The sequence below is a fragment of the Rhinolophus sinicus genome, linkage group LG02, assembly GCF_036562045.2.
Source record: "Rhinolophus sinicus isolate RSC01 linkage group LG02, ASM3656204v1, whole genome shotgun sequence".
In the NCBI taxonomy this organism is placed as follows: Eukaryota; Metazoa; Chordata; class Mammalia; order Chiroptera; family Rhinolophidae; genus Rhinolophus; species Rhinolophus sinicus.
The window spans coordinates 162,717,525-162,735,951 of NC_133752.1; the positions used below are offsets into that span (position 1 = coordinate 162,717,525).

At 38.3% G+C, this 18,427-nt stretch overlaps 2 protein-coding genes across 6 annotated transcripts in view; both read right to left on the reverse strand.

Moving 5' to 3' along the window:
- Positions 1–2,641, reverse strand: part of BMAL2 (basic helix-loop-helix ARNT like 2) — a 61,828-nt gene extending 59,187 nt beyond the window's left edge. For both annotated transcript variants that reach the window (XM_019737418.2, XM_019737416.2), the window contains exon 1: positions 2,465–2,641. In XM_019737418.2, coding sequence (XP_019592977.2) covers positions 2,465–2,495 — 31 coding nt within the window. In that variant the 5' untranslated portion in view covers positions 2,496–2,641. The remainder of the gene's footprint in view (positions 1–2,464) is intronic.
- Positions 2,642–9,442: 6,801 nt separating this feature from the next.
- STK38L (serine/threonine kinase 38 like) overlaps positions 9,443–18,427 on the reverse strand; it is a 72,973-nt gene continuing 63,988 nt past the window's right edge. For all 4 annotated transcript variants that reach the window (XM_019737445.2, XM_019737475.2, XM_019737455.2 and 1 more), the window contains 6 exons: positions 18,197–18,258; positions 16,200–16,317; positions 15,647–15,770; positions 14,475–14,570; positions 12,353–12,444; positions 9,443–12,249 (listed from right to left, as the gene is read on the reverse strand). In XM_019737445.2, the coding sequence (XP_019593004.1) occupies positions 12,122–12,249; positions 12,353–12,444; positions 14,475–14,570; positions 15,647–15,770; positions 16,200–16,317; positions 18,197–18,258 (620 nt within the window). In that variant the 3' untranslated portion in view covers positions 9,443–12,121. The remainder of the gene's footprint in view (positions 12,250–12,352; positions 12,445–14,474; positions 14,571–15,646; positions 15,771–16,199; positions 16,318–18,196; positions 18,259–18,427) is intronic.

Sequence of the window (18,427 nt, forward strand, 5' to 3'; positions counted from 1 at the left end):
AGAACATCACCCTGAGAACGTGTGGTGGTAAGCAAAGGCAAGGAGAGAAAGCTGCCGTACAGATGCCTCCACCTAAGACTATCTCTGGCAGTCAGTCCGGGAAATACGCTGCTCTCCCCCACCCCCGCAACTGCCCTCTCCCCAAATCCAAAGTTTCTGGGATCATTTACCAGGAGGATGCCCAGTCACTAGGCAGCTTGCTTAATGTTGCTGTTTACCATAAGCTTGTCAAAGAAAGTAAGAGGGCAGGCAATTATGTTAGGCACCAGCTGATTTTTGGTGGTTATCTTCAAAGCGAGGAGTGTAACCAAACTATGGGGGTTTTCCTCCCCACCACCAGTTTTAGATTTTTATTTTATACCAGGGCCTTAATGTCAAACTGCCTCGGAAATAGGAATCTGCAGGGATTTTCTGTAAGGAAACATGGCCTTGGATTCTGATACAAAAAAAACTGTTTTGTTTTTCCCTCCAGGGATGGAGGGAACTTGTAACAATATTTTTTTTCACCTCTTTCGATAAAGGGTGTCTGGACATTGCTCATTAGCACCACCCAGTGAGACAGGAAAGAAAGGAAAGCAGCATGGGCAGGAGTCACAAATTGTAACTGCAGTTTTGACACTTTCTAGCTGTGTGACTGTGGGCCAGCCTCAGTTTTCTCATCTCATTTATGAAATGGAGCTAATGCCATCTATATCACAGGACTGCTATGAGACTAAGGAAGGTACCCCTTATGCTTTATGCCTGATTCATAATAGAACCTCAATAAACGCTGGCTCTCCCAGCCCCCACTGAAACTTGATACTCATACCTAAGAAGGATTAATTTTGGTCATTCCCAAGTTCATATTTGTTACTCAACTACAAAATAGCAATCAACTACTTGTCAAAAAGCAGTTGGAAAAAAACTTGTCCTAAGTCCATAGGACTTATCTGGTAAAAGCTGCCTGTTTGATTAGTAGGTGCATTTTCACCTACTAATCTTTTTTTCTATAAAGCCTAAGTATGATTTCAATTTGGCTAATTTTACTTGTGTGGAACAACACTTTCTTAATGGATTAGATAAAATCTATTAACTTCACAAAGCAAATTGGAGCTGTAAATATATATCAGGCCAACTATATTAAGCTAATGTTCATGGAGTACTTCACTATTTCCCAAGCATTAGACTAAGCACTTTATATATATTTAAATGCATTTATAGCTCATCCAATCAAAAGAATGTTATAAGACATATACTGTAATTATCCTCATTTTACAGATGAAGAAAGCTAAGGGTAGATAACCTGGGTGACACAGTAAAGGGCTGAGCTAAGTCACAGCTGAGAGCTGACAGGTTACCCCAGCTTAACACTATACATACTTCATTCTCTCTTCAAAACAGTGCTTACTCACATCTTTATATCATCCAGAAAGACTTGAAATATTCAAATGATAGGAATTTGGCAATCTCCCTATGATCCAAATTCCCAAACTAGATTGTCAAAAGCACCTCTTATTATTGCTGTATTTCAGAGAAGAATCTAAACTCATTACCATATTCCAAAAGGAAAACTGGAAATTTAATCAACTGCGTCCCTGAACTTCTCACTCTGCCAGTCTCCCGTTAGTTATTTCTGCCTCCAATCTGTCTTAAATAACAGATATTTTATAATCATTCCATAACTGTGAGTAGTCCCACGAAAGAGACCGGACAGGGTTGCCAGTGAATACTAGAGAAACGAAAAAGACGTAGCAACGCTTCCAACTGAAGTCACAAAAACCCCACAAAAGTATAAAACAAAGCAAACCAGCTCCACTGACGGCTTTCCTAAAGCCGTAATGGTAAAAGACAAGAGCCGCCTCTCGCTTAGGCAAGGCTGTCGTTCCCGAGTGTGAGGAATGTGATGAACCCGCTTCAACGCGCTCACCTGCCCACCTGCCCGCCCCAAGGAGGGGCAGTTTGGGAAGCGGGGAATGGAAGTATTTCCAGTTCTGAGTGGATGGGCTCGCAGAACCCGAGCTCCTTCAATGGCTAATGACAACTGGTTTATACAAAAGATGAAATCTCACAAGTCCACGCAGCAGTCTCTGCACACTGCGATGGGGGCGCCCCGTGGTAGGCGGAGGGCTGCCGCTCGCCATCACACGGTGGATGGTCCGTCGCCAGCTCACCTCCGCCAAAACGTCCAGCCTGGGGCAAAGAAACCGGGCTGCGGGCAGATCGAAAGCCAGCGGCGATCGCCGCCGTCAGGCCCCACCTCCGCTCCCAGGGAGGACACGCCGGGCGCTGCGCCGCACCTGTGCCCCAAGGAACGACCTTGGCTCCGAAGCCAATCCGAGGCGATGCCGGCCCAGAGGAGAGCCCCCAGCAAAGTGTTCCCACCTGGCGACGCTGCGCCAGCTGCTCGCTCCACAACTCCGCCAGAGGCGTCTCCGGAGCGTTGGGCCCCGCGTCCCCACCTGGGGACGCCCTCCCGCAACCTCACCTCTCACCGCAGCCTCCTCTTCCGCCGCCATCGCAGGAGCCACCAGGCCGGCTCCGCAGCCCCAGGTCTGGCAGCATCGAAAGGTACGGGCCTGCCCAGAGCCGGCCCAGGTGGCGACCCCGGAGCAGGGGCGCGAGGACCCGCAGGGCTGTTCCCGGTGCCGTGGCTGCCGCCACTGCAGCCCCGGGGCGCACAGCCAGTGCCGACTCGCCGCCCGCCCGCCAGCCGAGGATACAGAGCATGCGGACTGGGGCTCGCCCGCCCGCCAGTCTGGGTGCCGCGGGGCTCCAGCAAGACAAAAAGACCCGGCGCGGGGCGGAGTCACCGTGGGCACCTCCCCGCCAACCCCGCGGCTGGAGGCAAAGTGCGGAAAGGTTTGCGAGGTAGCACCTTGAGCCTTTCTGGAAACCGGCCCAGTTAAAACAGGTTTCCACGATCACTTTAAGATTCATTGTCTGAGTGTTCCAAAGGTTGGCGTTCTTTCCCTTGGGGCAAAGGTAAAGGATGAATGGAGATCATTGCAGGGGAAGGTGGGTGCGGAGAGGGGAGCTTCGCTGCAGAGACAGAGGTGTAGTGACAGAGAGGGGTCACCGAGGAGGAAGTCGTTTGACATCCTGCAAAGGTTGGGTAAGTCCAGAAGCAAGATCCTTTGGGGATCCCTTGACAGCCCTCCATCCTATGCCAAATACGCTGTTTCTCTCCCCGCGCACCGGTCCTTGGTTACAGTTTGTCCAGTGGAAGTACTGGAGGAAGAGTAGCAGAAACACTAAAATAGCCTACGTCTATTAATTATCCTACCAGGACTCTTCATTAGAGCATCTTAACTAGCTGCTTGCGTGTCCTGGGGGCTACTTAGGGCTGAACCTGCGCAAAGGAGCTGGAAGCATGCCCATGACTGGACTCGTGCAGTCTTCAGTGGGGACTGAGACTTCATGCTGCTGGAGGCGGAAGGGGGTGGTAAGAACTGTGCTGCCCTCCATAAAACACCAAGACACATCGTAATCAAAACCATTTTTGAAATGTCTCCTTCCTAGCTTTGACATGGAATTCTACCCCATACCCAAATTCTGCTGGCAGCTCAGAAAGAAAAATTCTACAGATAGAATTTAAGACTATTTGGCAGGTAGTCTTAAAATCTGGCCTAGGGTTCCCTACGCGTGTTCAAACCCTGGCTTTCCAGACAAGTGTACACTGTTTTGAGATGGTTTTCCAAGGGTGGTGTTGGGGGTGAAGGGATACCCTTAGACCTGGGCATGTGTTAAATGCCAACTAAATGGTGAAGCAGAATTGCTAGGACTCTGATTAGAATGTGTAGTACAGACTATATACATTGTCTTGCTTGGAAAGCATTTTCCCCTTATCATCTCATGTGAGCCTCACAACTACTTTTTGTGAGATGTTTGAACACCTATAGTTCTTGTGTTATCGGTAGGCAAACAGAGGTTTGGAGATGTGAGTATTTTGGCCAGGATCATTCAGTAGATGGTAGAAGCCAGACAATAAAAGTCAAGTCTCCTTGATAGAAGTTCATACTGTGGTGTCCAATAAACTTGCCCATGAATCATTGCAGTCCTCATTTCTTAGAAATGATTCACTTCCACCAAAAACCTGAAAGCCAGAGAGAAGGAATCCAGCACTTAATATGATAGCAGGGAGTGTAGTGTAACACACAAAAAGAGACCCACTGGAGTCTGTGGAGCAAATCACTCCCATAGTATTTTTGCTGAAGTTTAAATCCTACTTGGTACTTTTCTTTATGCTCTGGAGTTTTACTTTCTAAGACATGATTTAAAAAAAAAACACACCACAAAACAAACAAACAAAAAAACAGTTCTATTATACCTCGTAGGATATGACATAGATAGAGAGCCACACAGTATCTTGATAGATGGATCTCTAATTTCCAACCAGTTGTTTTCTCATATTTTGTCCTTGGGCAAAATGTAACAAAAGTGGGTGGTGGATGAGAGTAAAGGGGATCCAATATATGGTGATGGAAAGAGAACTGACTCTCGGTGGTGAACACACAATGTGATATATAGATGATGTATTACAAAATCGTACAATTGAAATCTATGTAACTTTACTAATAATTGTCACCCCAATAAACTTTAATTTAAAAAAAAGTAACAAAAGTGATTTGAAACATAAGATCGCGTGTATAAGGTCAATGTGGTTTCCTTGCTGGAAGCCCAGGAACAGCTTTGCTCTTCAGGAATTATCTCCAATCCTAGAGTGAACTTAATGTGTTCATTAATTTTGTTTCACTGCCAAGTACTCAAGCAACAAGAGTACTGGAATTAGGAACCACTGCCTCACAAACTACAAATTCTTACACTCCTCAACCTTCTGCTAGGAGTGGAATAATGTTATTAGTTTGGGGGTTCCTTTAAGGCCACTTAGATATTTTAGTTGGTCCAAGACCAAAAAAAAAATCCATCTGCTTCAGAGTGTAGGTAAATTGAAGAAAAATACTATGTTTCCAATGATGCTTACATATAAAAATAAATAACTATCCATTAATGAGCTCCTAAGTGTCTGGGGAAAATAACTAAATTATTATCTAAATTACCCTTTCTTATCTGCTCCTTTCACCTCCATGCCCAGCATTCTATGGAAGGTGAATACTGGGGAGCATTCTTGGATTTGTTGAGCAGGTTAATGAGTGGGAATGCCATTGGGGGGAGGGAGGCCAAATGTGCTTGGAGGGATCAGCTTGGCCTATGAGGGAGAGAAGCAGAGAAGGTAATTGCAGGGTATATTCATGAGAGAGGGCTAAGGTTATGGGGGCAGCTACCACAGGGAGTGGAAATTTAAGAAAGATCTTTTAAAAGGGTATTTGGTGAGTTTCATTGTGTAATGCAAATCTACTTAGTTTACTTTTCTGGAAAATAACTTTAGCAAAAGCTACATTCCTTTTCAATGCTTTTAGAACTGATTTATGTTGTTAATTAAAAGTGAAAACATTTTTAGATTGGCCTTCGCTGGAAAGTAGGGCCACCCACAGAATATAGTAATTCATTTGTTCCCCAATATTTACAGAGTGCCTACAATGTGCCAGGCGTTGCTGTGAGCACTGACTCCTACTCCACTTCCTGTGCATCCCTTACTTCATGTAGATGTTCTCATGACCATCATTGAGGCAGTATTATTTTGTTTTGGAAAAGTCCAACCTTTGTCCTTTTTCCTTAGTTCAGTGGTTCCCAAAGTTGCACATGCATGAGAGTATGTAGACTTTCAGACCCACCCCGAGATTCTGATTTAGTAGGTCTGGGGTGAGATACACTAAATCTTTATTTCAAATAAGCACCCTAGTTGATTTGGAAACAGTTGCTCTGAGTACTCTAGGAAATATTGTTTCAAAGCATCAAAATGAATTTTTTAAAATTTTTATTGGGGAATACTGGGGAACAGTGTGTTTCTCCAGGGCCCATCAGCTCCAAGTCGTCCTAGTTGTGGAGGGGGCAGCTCACTGGCCCATGTGGGAATTGAACCGGCAACCGTTGTTCAGAGCTCGCACTCTAACCAACTGAGCTGTCCAACCGCCCCCAAAATGAATTTTCTTAAGCCTAGGTTGTTGAGCGGGTAAGTTGTGTATGTGTGTGTATTTTTACTAGTCAGAGGACAGATGTAACAATAAACTAAAATTTTGAGAAATACAGAGGGCAGAACAAAATTTAGGACAATGAAGAAATGGTTGTACAGACATCTTTATACATGGAGTTATTGCATACACTTATTTTTCCCTTAGAGATTATGTTTGTGTGTGTATATAATTGTCAAAAGCTGAATTTTTCCTTTTGCGGGTTTTGCATGCTCTTAAAGCAAGTGTGGTGTCCCAGGGCCTCCTCAGTCCTCCCAGTATTGTACAGAATTGTACAGGAGAGTTCCTCAGGTTTGGTTCTTGATTATCTTACCCAAGAGGACAAGAAAGGCAGAGGAGTTTCCCTTTCCTGTTACCGGTTTCTCCCTTTGGAAGAGACTTAAAAGTCATCCTATGTTTGAGGGTTTGATAAAGAATGCATTATGAACAGGAGAGGCATTCAGAGATAACTTTGGGGTAATTAGCACAAACTCACCTGAGAAATGTTTTGATTTCTGTTAGTTAAAGCCCATCTTCTCCAGTTAGACAAAACAGTTGAGTCAATAGTAATTAGGCCACCCTACCCTGTCTAAATCTTGGGGGAGGGGAGGAGTCGATGAGGGTCCCTATTACCAATTTAACAGCTTTGGGGGGAGATGGATCAATGAAGAGATGAATAGGAACTGGGAGAGATGGCAAAAGTACTAAAAAGACCAAGCCCTGGTCACTGGGTCATCTTGCCATTCTGTTTGTATGATGTCCAGAGACCCACTCCTACTCCTGGTTCTTGAAGGACAAGGAACCTGGGACCCCAGTAGATGAGCTGTGGTCTAGCTCAGTGGCACTCAGTACTCCTATTTTAGAAGGAACAGGAAAGACGTTAGTGGACCAGCCTTCAGTTCATACACAGATAATGGCAGAACCAGCAACAAAATCCAGGTGCAGTGGCTTCAATTAAGACCCATTGCTATAAACCTGCGTAGCACCTTTTTGGTTATCTTGGAGCTTGTTAAATGAACTCCCATTTGATCCTGGTGTTAGGTGGCCATGTACTTTGGATGAGCCTCACCCTACCAGCAATGTGAGTCCTGATTCGTTTTAGGGTCCATCACCAGGCCAGGTACTGTTGTAGGACTGGATGGATGACATAATCATGGCCAATAAACTCTGGGGTTACTTTGCTTGTAATGCTTTTGGAAAAGATTTTCCCTGCTGTTAAAAAAGGGGGTGACAAGTAGTTCTCTTTTTAGGAATTAAGTGTTGTGTGAGGATTTGATGCTGAGTCCCTGTAGCCATCTAGTCTCTTGAGAAAACAAGACCAAGGACAAAGCCAACTCTGAGGATGACAAAGGAGAAAAATGGAAAGAACCTGTGTCCTTGATATTTTTGAGATGCTAAATTGACTACCCTGGAAGCTCCCTATCTCATCTTGGTGTTACACGAGACATTCATTTTCCTTACCCGTTGAAACTGTTTTTACTTGTGTCTTCTGACATTTACAATTAAAAAGTGAAAAGTGTCACTAGCTGCCCATGTATTTTTCTGAGGTCTAGAAGCATATGAGGTAATTTGTCAATGAAGCATGCTCTGTGGTTTGCGGGAGCAGAAGGAGCGCTGGATTTGGGTTCAGGAACAAGTTCTTACCTGTGTTTGGGTAAGTCATGCTCAGCCTCATAGTCACCATCTGTAAGGTGATGGTAATTATATTTATTTCACAGAGTAGTAGTAAAAACCAAAATGAATAATGTAAGTAAACTATACAAACGTAAGTTCTTTTTATCACAAGATGCTTTCAAAAGAAGATGAATTTAGAGTCTCCAAGTTTGCTCCAATGTCCAAATTTTGACATCCAATGTTTTCACTGTTTTGTCTTCACTATCGCATTACTGAATTGATGTAAGTCAGAAAACAGTTGGGAGCAGAGGTAGGGTGAGCAGGATTCTGATTGACTCCTGAACTCGGCAGAAAGAGCATCCCAAATGATTATGGTGTCTTTCACGAGACAGGGTGTACTGGTACCTGGATACCTGGGCCTATTATATTACTGGTTTCCATGCTATTTTGAGGCATTTTCAATTTCAATTCTGCTTGCTAATTGGTTTTGGCCTAGTGTGGTAGTTGTATATAAACCTGTATAACTATCTTTATTGTTCAAATGTAACACAATTGAAACTTCAAATATTTACTTTATTCTTGATGTGATCATTAAGTGTAAAAGTTGAATACATTTACAAAATAATCTTTGTTGAGTTTTATGTAACACCTATCTCAAAACTCAAAAATAAAACCAAAAAACCTCACCAACAGAAATTATTATAAACATAGTTTTTATTTTTTTCTTACCTTCAATGAAAAAGGCCTCATGCCACCAAAACATTTTTTTTAAAACTCAGTAACTGAACACAGAACTCAAGAGCCTGATGATGATTTTTCTAGACAACTGCTGAATAATTTATATTGCTTTTTAAAAAATAACTTAGATCTATTTTTTCACTTCTTTCCTTTTAATGTAGCAATATCCCCTCATATTTTTTCATAAAAATCTAAAATATCTCTAATAGTCCCAAGTGTGTTATATTTACATTTGTTCTGTTTGTTTCATTAAAATTTTTCAGAAATAAGTGCACTTCTAAAGAGAAAATAAAATTTAAAGACAAGAGAAAATAATCACGGTTGTAGCAAAATAGTTATTTTGAATATTCTGAATCTTAACAATTCAAAGAGAGAATGTGTTTAGTAGCCAGGGACCTCTCTATTGATTAAAATTTCAATTCTTTCATTTGTAGATCGTTAAAAGAGGGACAGCTGTTTCTCTTACCAGTATATACTAATTGATTGGTTGGTTGATTGTCTGAGCAGGGGTGTCCAAACTGTGGCCCGCAATCCATTGTTAATTGGCCCGCAGCAAATTCCAAAAATATATTTAGTTTACTTAAATAAACCAGGTGAGGCAATACATACTTCACCTCGAATGAGTGGCCCGGCTGTTTGTGTATTTTACCGTATATGGCCCTTGGTAAAAAACGTTGAAAAATGTTTGGACACCCCTGGTCTAAAGGTTTTCCACAATAAAACGCCAAAAATAAATGTTCTTAAAACTATTTTAAATTTTACAGATTTCCACAGATATACAGGTGTTTAGAAAACAGAAAAAGTATACTTTCATAGAAATAAATGAAACCCTATCTTTAGCCTCAACAACCAAAGTTTGGAATATTCCACATTTGAATATTCCCCATTCAACTGACAGCTTATTAAATCAGGTACAGATTCCATTCAGAAAAGGTTGATTTATAACAAATTTCTTGTATTCAGATAGCACTGTGCTTCAATAAATTTAAAGATTTAAAGCTACGTTAATAAGAAAAGCATAAAAGAAAAATAACATAACTTGCTTTAATACAAAGGTTTTTTAATAAAAAAGTCAAAGTCTACATTAAATCAGGAAATCAATAAATCTGAATTATACAAGGTTTCTATATGCTTAGAAAAACCAAAAACACACACTTTATAATAAAACTCTTTAATTCAAAATAGAGCCTAATTTAAAGAAAATGTCATTATGCCCAGTGATTAGATAAGGTTTTGTCACTTAAATTAAATTTCAGGTTCACCTGAAATATGGGAAATGTACAATAGAGAAAATTCAATCTCAAAGGTACTTCACAAATTATCTAGCTAACTTGCATCATGAATCAAATTCTTAGCTTCCAAAGGGCAGACACAGTCTTTAATTGCTTTTAGATAGGCACTTAAGAAATGCTTTTGATGAGGAGGAAACCCCAAAGATTGTGAATCACTCTTTTAACTCCAGGGAAAAATGAGACTCTGAACAAAGTAAACTTTTAGAACTGCCTTTTCACTGCCAAGAAATCATAACTATTTCCAAGTCCTTCCTGTTAACAACAATGAGGGAGAAGGAAAGTAAAGTACTCTATTCTTATTCAATTAAGAAGTCAACTTAGATAATTCAGTTCATTGATCTATCTCTAGCTCTCTCTCTGTGTCAACTTAATGATATTTTTCCGTACGAGAATATTAGAACTAGAAAATGTTGCAATTTCCTCATATCTTCTCCATTCACTACCACACTAGCAAAGCAGTCCTTTAAGAAAAGGGGAGGTGATAAGGTGGGGTGAGAAAAATCTTATAAAACTGAGCAGAAGTTAAAAGATTTTTTAATATTAGAGGCAGCTATAATTGGAAAATCCAGAGTTAGTATAATTGAGATAACCCCAGAATTTTAATAGTTCTCTCTCCTAGATACTCAGCCACATGATCCAAACACGAAAAATGGAGGCAACTATTGAATGAACACCAAATACTAGAAAAAAAAGAATGAAAGGGAAGGAGGAAGAGAGGGAGGGAGGAAGGAAGGAAAGGGTGGCAGGGAGGAGAACCCAGGATGGCCTTATTGAAACATACTGTGGAACTGTGGCAGCCTGTGGAACCTGGCAGCAACATTTATAAAAGCTTTTGTAGATTTGCATAATGATCCTATGCGATTATTCCCCATTAAGAGGAATATTTCTAGAAATAAATCATTTTAGATTTTGATCATAGATCATTTGTAATGGTTATAACTGTTGTATCTTTAAAAAATTCTATCACCAGATAAGACAAACATTAGGCCATTCTTTGATCAAGTATTATTCCTCAGCTAGTACTTAGGAAACCCAAACCACAGAGATTCATTTTAGAATTAAAATGTTGAGCTAGAAAGGATTATTTAATTCTTAGGCAAATACCCAAAGAATTTGATGCCGACACCATCTCCCCTGTCCTCTAATCACAACCCCTCTGGCCTGCATTTACCTCCTTAATTCCATTTATAGTGACCACAGTGATGTAGCTAAACATGAACAATATCGTCCTTCAACAAGCTGACCTCTATCAAAGATCTGTCATGTCTGAGTACAGCATTCCCACAGGAAAGTAAAATTCTACTCACTTGTGAACACCACTCTGTTCAGGATCTTTGGTACATTTGGAGTATAAGAAAGTAATGGCACAATAATACAAGTACTATCAAAGGAAAAATTTTCATAAAAAAAAATAAAAGTTAACCAGCCATGATATGTAACAACTTTCTAAAAAACCAAAGTAAATAGCTCTTTGTACTCTACAAGTCCATTTACACAATCAGAAGTCTGACATTTAAAAAAATAGTTTAATAAAAATACACTAGTTCTACAAGCAGCCTTCGTGGTCATTTCTTATATTCAACTCACCATAAACAAATTAAAATAATGTCATGTCCTCTTGTTAAAAAAGAAGTCCTGTTGTCACAAGAAAAGCAACTTTACATTTTATATAATACAGTACACCTCCCCTATGAGTATACAGACTACGTTTATAAAGGTCACCAGTATTTCTGAATGCAAAGTAAATATATTAGTGGAGTGCTTGAGTGAAGGTGTTAAACTTCCTCCTTCTTATAAACATGTCACTCCCTACTGTGGAGTTTATGTTGTAACATGATGATCAATTCTATTTTTTAAATAACCAGTGTATTTTCTTTTTTAAATTTCTTAAAACCATGATAGAAATTGTCTTCATATATATTTTATAGATGTCCAAACCAATAGGGCAAGTCTTCTTAACACCAACTATGGAAGATGGCTTTTATTGATTATCTAGACCCAGAAGATTTGCAGTAAAACAGCAATACTGCAGTATTACCTACAGGTTAGCCTATGTTGCTTTAAATGATATGTGTTTCTCCTGAATTGATTAGAGGTGTTACAGTACAAAGCCACAGCACACACAGGCAGAATGGACCTTAATACGCATGTAGGCAGTGCAGTTAGAAAGGGATGTACGTTTCTTTTATTCCAGTACCTTCGTATAATAAAGTTAACAAAAATAATAAAATATTAAAAAAAAAAAAAGCCAGCTGGCACTGCCAACCAATTCCTATAGTAGTCTTAGAAATCCTAGTCCTGTAGAATTTCCTCTTGTAGTCATAAGCACCACCGTCTCGGGAGTATTTCAGTGTATTATTACCTACGCCAAGCAAGCCTGGTGATGCAGCTACCTGAGTTCTCTTGGTTGTGGGCGAATGTGATCTTCACTCATAATTTCCCAGCTTTCATGTATGTGGGAATAGAGCCACGCTGAGTCAACCCTTCAAACCTTTTATAGGTGTAATTGAGAAAAACCCAGTCTTTGGATTTGTAGTCTGGTTCTGTGGTGTTTGGCACTAGAAAGATAGAAAAATTAAGCAAGAGCAAAGGAATTTCATTAGTGAAAAATGTCATCATCTTCATAGACTTTTAATAATATTGTGTTTTAAATTGTCTTACCTGGTTGTAAAATATCAGATTCAGGAAAGTCATCAAAATTTGAAGTATCATCAATGCTCTTGATTTCTATAGGGATTGCTGCTGGCCTTTCCCTATGAAAAGGTATTGAGTAACCATGGTCAATTTTCTTCAACTCTTAATTTTCCGAAAAACAATTCTACTTGAAAATTCTTCATGCTGTTCTATAGATATCAGAAGAGCTAAGGAAAGTTACTCTGGATTTGAAAATAGTTAAGTGGACTTCATAGTCGAGTATAATTTTTTTATTAAAACATTATCATTTATTTAGAATTTTTATTTCTTTATACCAAGACTTTCTCATGCTGTTGTGTCTTTTTTTTTTAATGGAAAAACTAGAGCTAATGAAACAGGAAGTAAAACATAAGAGATTTTATTTAAAAGATTTCATAATTATATAAAGTATGCTTGATACTGTGGGGTCTGGATCCTCCCTAATTAATTTAGGAATAAATTTCTTCTAGGAAAGGGTCCATAAATCAAAAGTCATTTAAGAAAATAAGGGGCTCAAAGGGTGAAGGGACTACACATTTGTGATGAAATCTGAATCTAAAAACTTCCGTCATATAAATTTTAAGGGAATCAGGGACACAAAATATCAATCATGAAAATGCCTACTTACCATGTCAAAAATGTTTATGTACAGAAATAGTTAAAAGAAGCTATCATTTTTTTATTGCTTCTATAGTATCAACAAATATTTATTGGATCTATTAGGTGATAAGTTTACAAAATCATGTAAAAGCATACATACATTTTTCCCACAATTGTTCCAACTTACTTATACTTACTAAATTTATATTAGTTTAGTGGAAAGAACCATAGGCCTTGGTGCCCTCAGATCTAATCTCTTCACTAACTAGCAGTATGACCTTAGGCAGGCAAGTCTCTGCTCTGTGACTGTTCCTCATTATAAAACTAAGGGATTGGACCGGTAGTCTCTAAGCATCCTTATAACTATGAAGCTCTGTTCAATCAGATGATGTATAGAAGCAGACAGTATAATACAACATAGCAGTTAAGAGTCAGAACTCCAGAAGCAAACTGCCTAGGTCCAATTCTCGTTAGTAATTCTAGCTAGATCATTTCCTAGCAGTAGCACTGTAAGCAAATCACTTTTCTATGCCTTAGTCTCCTCATTTGCAAAATAAGGAAAATAATAGTACCTATTTTATAAGGTTTATTATGAAGATAAGAAATTTATGTAAAGTACTTAGAACAATGCTGGACATACAATAAATCATCAAAAAATTAGCTATTATTAAAGTAAAATACGTAGAGTGCCTAACTCTTAGTAGAAGCTCCAGTGAGGATCTACATGGAGGAAGTGACACATAAGTGTCTTAGATGAAAAGGAGCTGGTTTGGCAGGGCAGGGGTAGGGCCAGGAGAGGGCAGGGAGAGGAAAAGAGCATTTCTGTGAGGTGGGAAGAGTGGGGAAAGATCATATAAGAAGCAACTTGTACTGTGAGGTAAGAGCCATACCCCACAGTCCTGAAACACAGTTAAGGATCCTTAATTTTATTTTAAGTGCAAAGGAAAGGAAGACAATAGCATGGTAAGATTTGTTTCTGAACTTGCTATGCGTAGAACAGGCCAGAACTATTGAAGGTAGTTTGGCCATAAACTGAACAAAGACAAAGGCTCACAATGAACAACTGTAAGTAAATTCTTATAAGATACTTGCATTATTTAACTATTCCCACAATGTTTAAAAAAGGGACTGTATCTTCTTATAAATTAATAAAGAAGACACAATATGGTATATTAAAAGGAGGACAAAAATGAAAGGTTATAATGTAAAATGTAAATACATCTTGGTTGTGCTAACAGCCTTCATCATGTAACTCTGGATATAAAAATCTAAACAGGTGCAGAATATGTGATTTTTTTCCCTTAAAGTGTACATTAGCTAAAACAAGTCATTTAGCTATAGCCACTGGAGTCTCATGCATTTGTGTAACCCAGAAAGCACTGATTTAATAGCACTATAACAGTGTTACTTCTTGTATTTAATCTAGAGGAATCAGAGAAAAGTTAATCGCTAAATCTCGTTTACATTTTATTTTACTCAGACCTCTCCCATTCAAAGCCCATTAACATACCTGATGTGCCCCCAGTCTACACCTTCAAAAAAGGGATGACCTTTTATTTCTTCTACTCCACTATTTCCAATTCTATTTTCAGAATCAATACAAAATCTAGAAAATGGACACAGAAATCATATGCAAATCACACTTAAAGTACTCTATTTGCATTATTTCAAACATTTCTTTTTTTGTTTGTTTACTGAAGTTAACTGTTTACTGTGGAAAATGTGGGAGAAAATATAAATCACCTGTCATCAGAGTTAACTACTATACACAGTTTGAAGTCATTTTCTTCCAGTCTTTTATTATAATTTTCAAAATATTGTGTTGATACAGTAGTTACTATATTAGGACTTTTTTATTCACTGAGTGAAGAAAATTCACATAAAGAAAATTTCCCAAAGTCATTAAAATTTTTTCTAACTTCATTTTCTAAAATCTGCATATGGAAATATTAACAATTTATTTAGCCAGTCCACTACTGTTGAACATTTAGATGGTGTTCAATTTTTCATTATTAAAAACAGTATCACAATAAACATATTGTACCTAAATATGTACACACATCTGATTATCTGCATAAGCAAAAGTCCTAGAAGTAAAATTGCTGGGTCAAAGGATATATATATATATACACACACACACACACACACACACACACACACACACACACACACACACACACACACAGCTTAAGGATTTTTGATAATATGCTGTCAAGGGCTCTTCCCATAGGTTGTCCCGATTTATATTCCTTCCAGCCATTCATAATCAGTACCAAAACACTTCATCTTAACTGAGAAACAGAATAGGATCTTTTGCTTAGATCAGATTTCATATAAATATTTTTGTGATGTGAACTGCTACTAACAATTTATTTTCTCTTTTCTCTTTCATGGAATAGGGTCATGCATTCTAATAGGAGTGACCTCTGAAATAATACAAGACCTCTTCCCTCTTCTTAACTCTTATTTTTTTCCTGCATACTTCCTTTTAAGAGTTTTCATTTTATTAAAACACCTCTTCTTTATTGATCTCTCTGATTGTATATATCAGTGGTAGTCCCTTTTCTCCCACAAAAGTGAAATGGGCTATTCAGTCTTTCAGGCACCTAATGTAAAGTTCTACATTAATATAGTTTATAGTTTTAAGATACCACAAACTCCTCTAGGGGTTTAACCACTAACCTAAGAATTAAATCCTTGGCTTTCTCAGATATAGGCACCTCCGGAGGAAATACCAGAGTTTCTTTCCAGTTCATCACTTTTCTATATGTTTCTTGAGGTGTTTCAGAGCAGAAAGGTGGATATCCTACGTATCAGAGAAAAACAAATGTTTTATCAGGTTTAATGATCAAGTATGCTATACCTGCTATATATGTGTCAAAAGAACCAACGTAGCCCTGAGTGCTCTATTTCACAATTAAAAACGCCACCCGTCATCAATTTATAAAATTGCTAATGAAACCAATAAAATAAAGGATTTAAAGCAATGCCCCTCCTTTACCTGAAAGACCATGCAAATACAATTTTGATATATGGGAGTTTGGCTTTAATACCCGCTTCCTGAAACAAAATTCCCAGGGAGTTCATTGGTATTCATTGTGTATTTAACATACTGGGATGTCAGAAATCAGTTTTAAAAGAGTTCTGATATCTTAGCCCATGGTCTCTGCAATATGTTCAATCAGTGACATTCAAGGTAACTTATGTAATGTGTACATAAATGGATAAAACATACCTATTAGCATTTCATACATAATTACTCCCAAAGACCACCAGTCACACAATTTATTGTATCCAGTCTGCATGAATACTTCCGGTGCAATGTAATCTGGCGTCCCAACTGTGGAATACGCCTGCAAAGGAACAGTTTGTCCAACCTACATTAATATAGTTTTATGAAAGACCTGAGTATGGCTCACTACTGTAAAAGGCAATATATACAGAAGTTAATTTTTCACCGAATACTTATTTTGTATGTTTATCATGTATAAGACTTAAGTGATAGGTACTGAGTCAGATAATATATTAAGACATGATTTTTGCTCTCCAAGAAGTTCAACTAAGTGACTTACAAATTTAGCTCTAAATTCATTTCAAAAGAATAAAAAGGTTGAGTCCAGTAGGCCTGGCTCCTGCACTCACTACTAATGTGTTCTTAGGAAGGTTATTCAACCCCCCTGAGCCTCAGCTTCTGCAAGCATAAAATTGGAGTAACAATACCTGCCTGAACAGCTGATACGAGGATGAAACAAGAAAAGTAATGTGCTTTGCAAACTACTACAACTTATTATATAAACATCAGGTATTTTCATATGAACCTAATTCTAGGCCACTGCTCATCCATTAGGAAACAATAGTTTTTCATTCTTAATTCATATAAAATATGATAAATACTATTTCTTTAAGGACATAATTCTCAGCTAAAGAAAGTGCTCTAGGGGCTGTTTGAAAATGTGTGACTGTAGATTGTCATTTTAATGACCTGGGGGAGGACATGAGTGGCATTTAGTGGGCACAGGATACAGCTTCTAAAGGAATTTCCTACCCAATATACCAAGAGAGTCCCCTCTGCTTCTCCCTTAAGAAATACTATATAAATCATGATGATGGCCATGAGAATAGTAAAACATGTACATGTGAAATCATCTGTAACTATTCTGTAACGGGAAGGGGGGTACAGAATTCCCACTATATTTAAGCAGCATTCATTTTTCCCTTAAAAGTACGAAATACTGCAATTCGTTTCTCAATTGTAAAATCTGATCTAGAAGTGACACATTTAAAAGTAGAAGGAATTTTGTTGTTGTTAATGCATAGCTCAATACATTTTTAAAACATTTTTCAAACCTTTAATAACAGTGAAGTGTTTTACAAGCACAGGAAGCTTGCAATTACTTGGGCTAATGAGACGATGAGCTCAATAATGCAAAGGTCATTTTATTTGGTTTGAGAGGATCTCAGACTATTTTCAGCCTATTTACATTCCTGAGGGAATACTGAATTAGCCGTAATTTCATTTACATCACTTGGCTGAATTTAACAAATATAGAGTGTCTGTATGTGCCAGGCATTGTACAAGAAATTAGGAAAACAAGTCAATGGCACATTCCTGACCTTGGGAATGTTCCAAGACCTAGTTAACAGGATAAAGGAAAAGAGGAAAAGGCGCAAGCAATTCTTATGTTTGCTAATAGAGGAGAAATATTGTGAGGTTAAAATAGACAGAGTTAGTCCACATTAAAGGAGTAATTTAAGTTTATTTGTGATAAAGTCAGCTTTCTAATTTTATTGATTTATTGTAAGAATGTTATAACACACCTTTGCCTATAAAGAAGTTCTTAGAAACAGACAACTACCTCAGGTGTGCTGACTGATATTTGTTTTATCAAGACAGGTATAGAAAATGGAAATCACAAGGCATTCACTACGTTCACACTCATCTCAGTGAATTTTATACAAAGCGCTAATTACTAATAAACAGACAGATCACTTAAGTATAGATATGCTTGGTAAAATACTCTAAAGTTAAATTATCAAGTAAAAATCAGCATTTCACTTTATAGGCAAGGAAACATTACAGAGAAACTAAAAAAACTTGTGATCCCAGAACAAGCTCTACCATTGCTACAAAGTAAGGACTAATTATTATGAAAGACACAAAATATTTAAGCAAAAACCAGAGCTTTTAAGACTAGGGCACCAAATTCTTTCTTAAAAACATGGCGAACTCACCAGTTGTCTCCTGTTCTTCTTCCATGTTTCTGCTTTCCTCTTTGAGTTCATGTTCTGAAACGCTAATTTCAACAAGACAGAATTGTAATCGTGAGAGAAAAACTTTCGCCCCAAAACAAATTCACACATATATATTTAAAATACACTGGTTTAAGGAATGAGGAGGAGAGAATCTTCAGTTCTCAACAGTACTGAATTAATCCAACTATACTACTTTAACCTGAAAAAAAA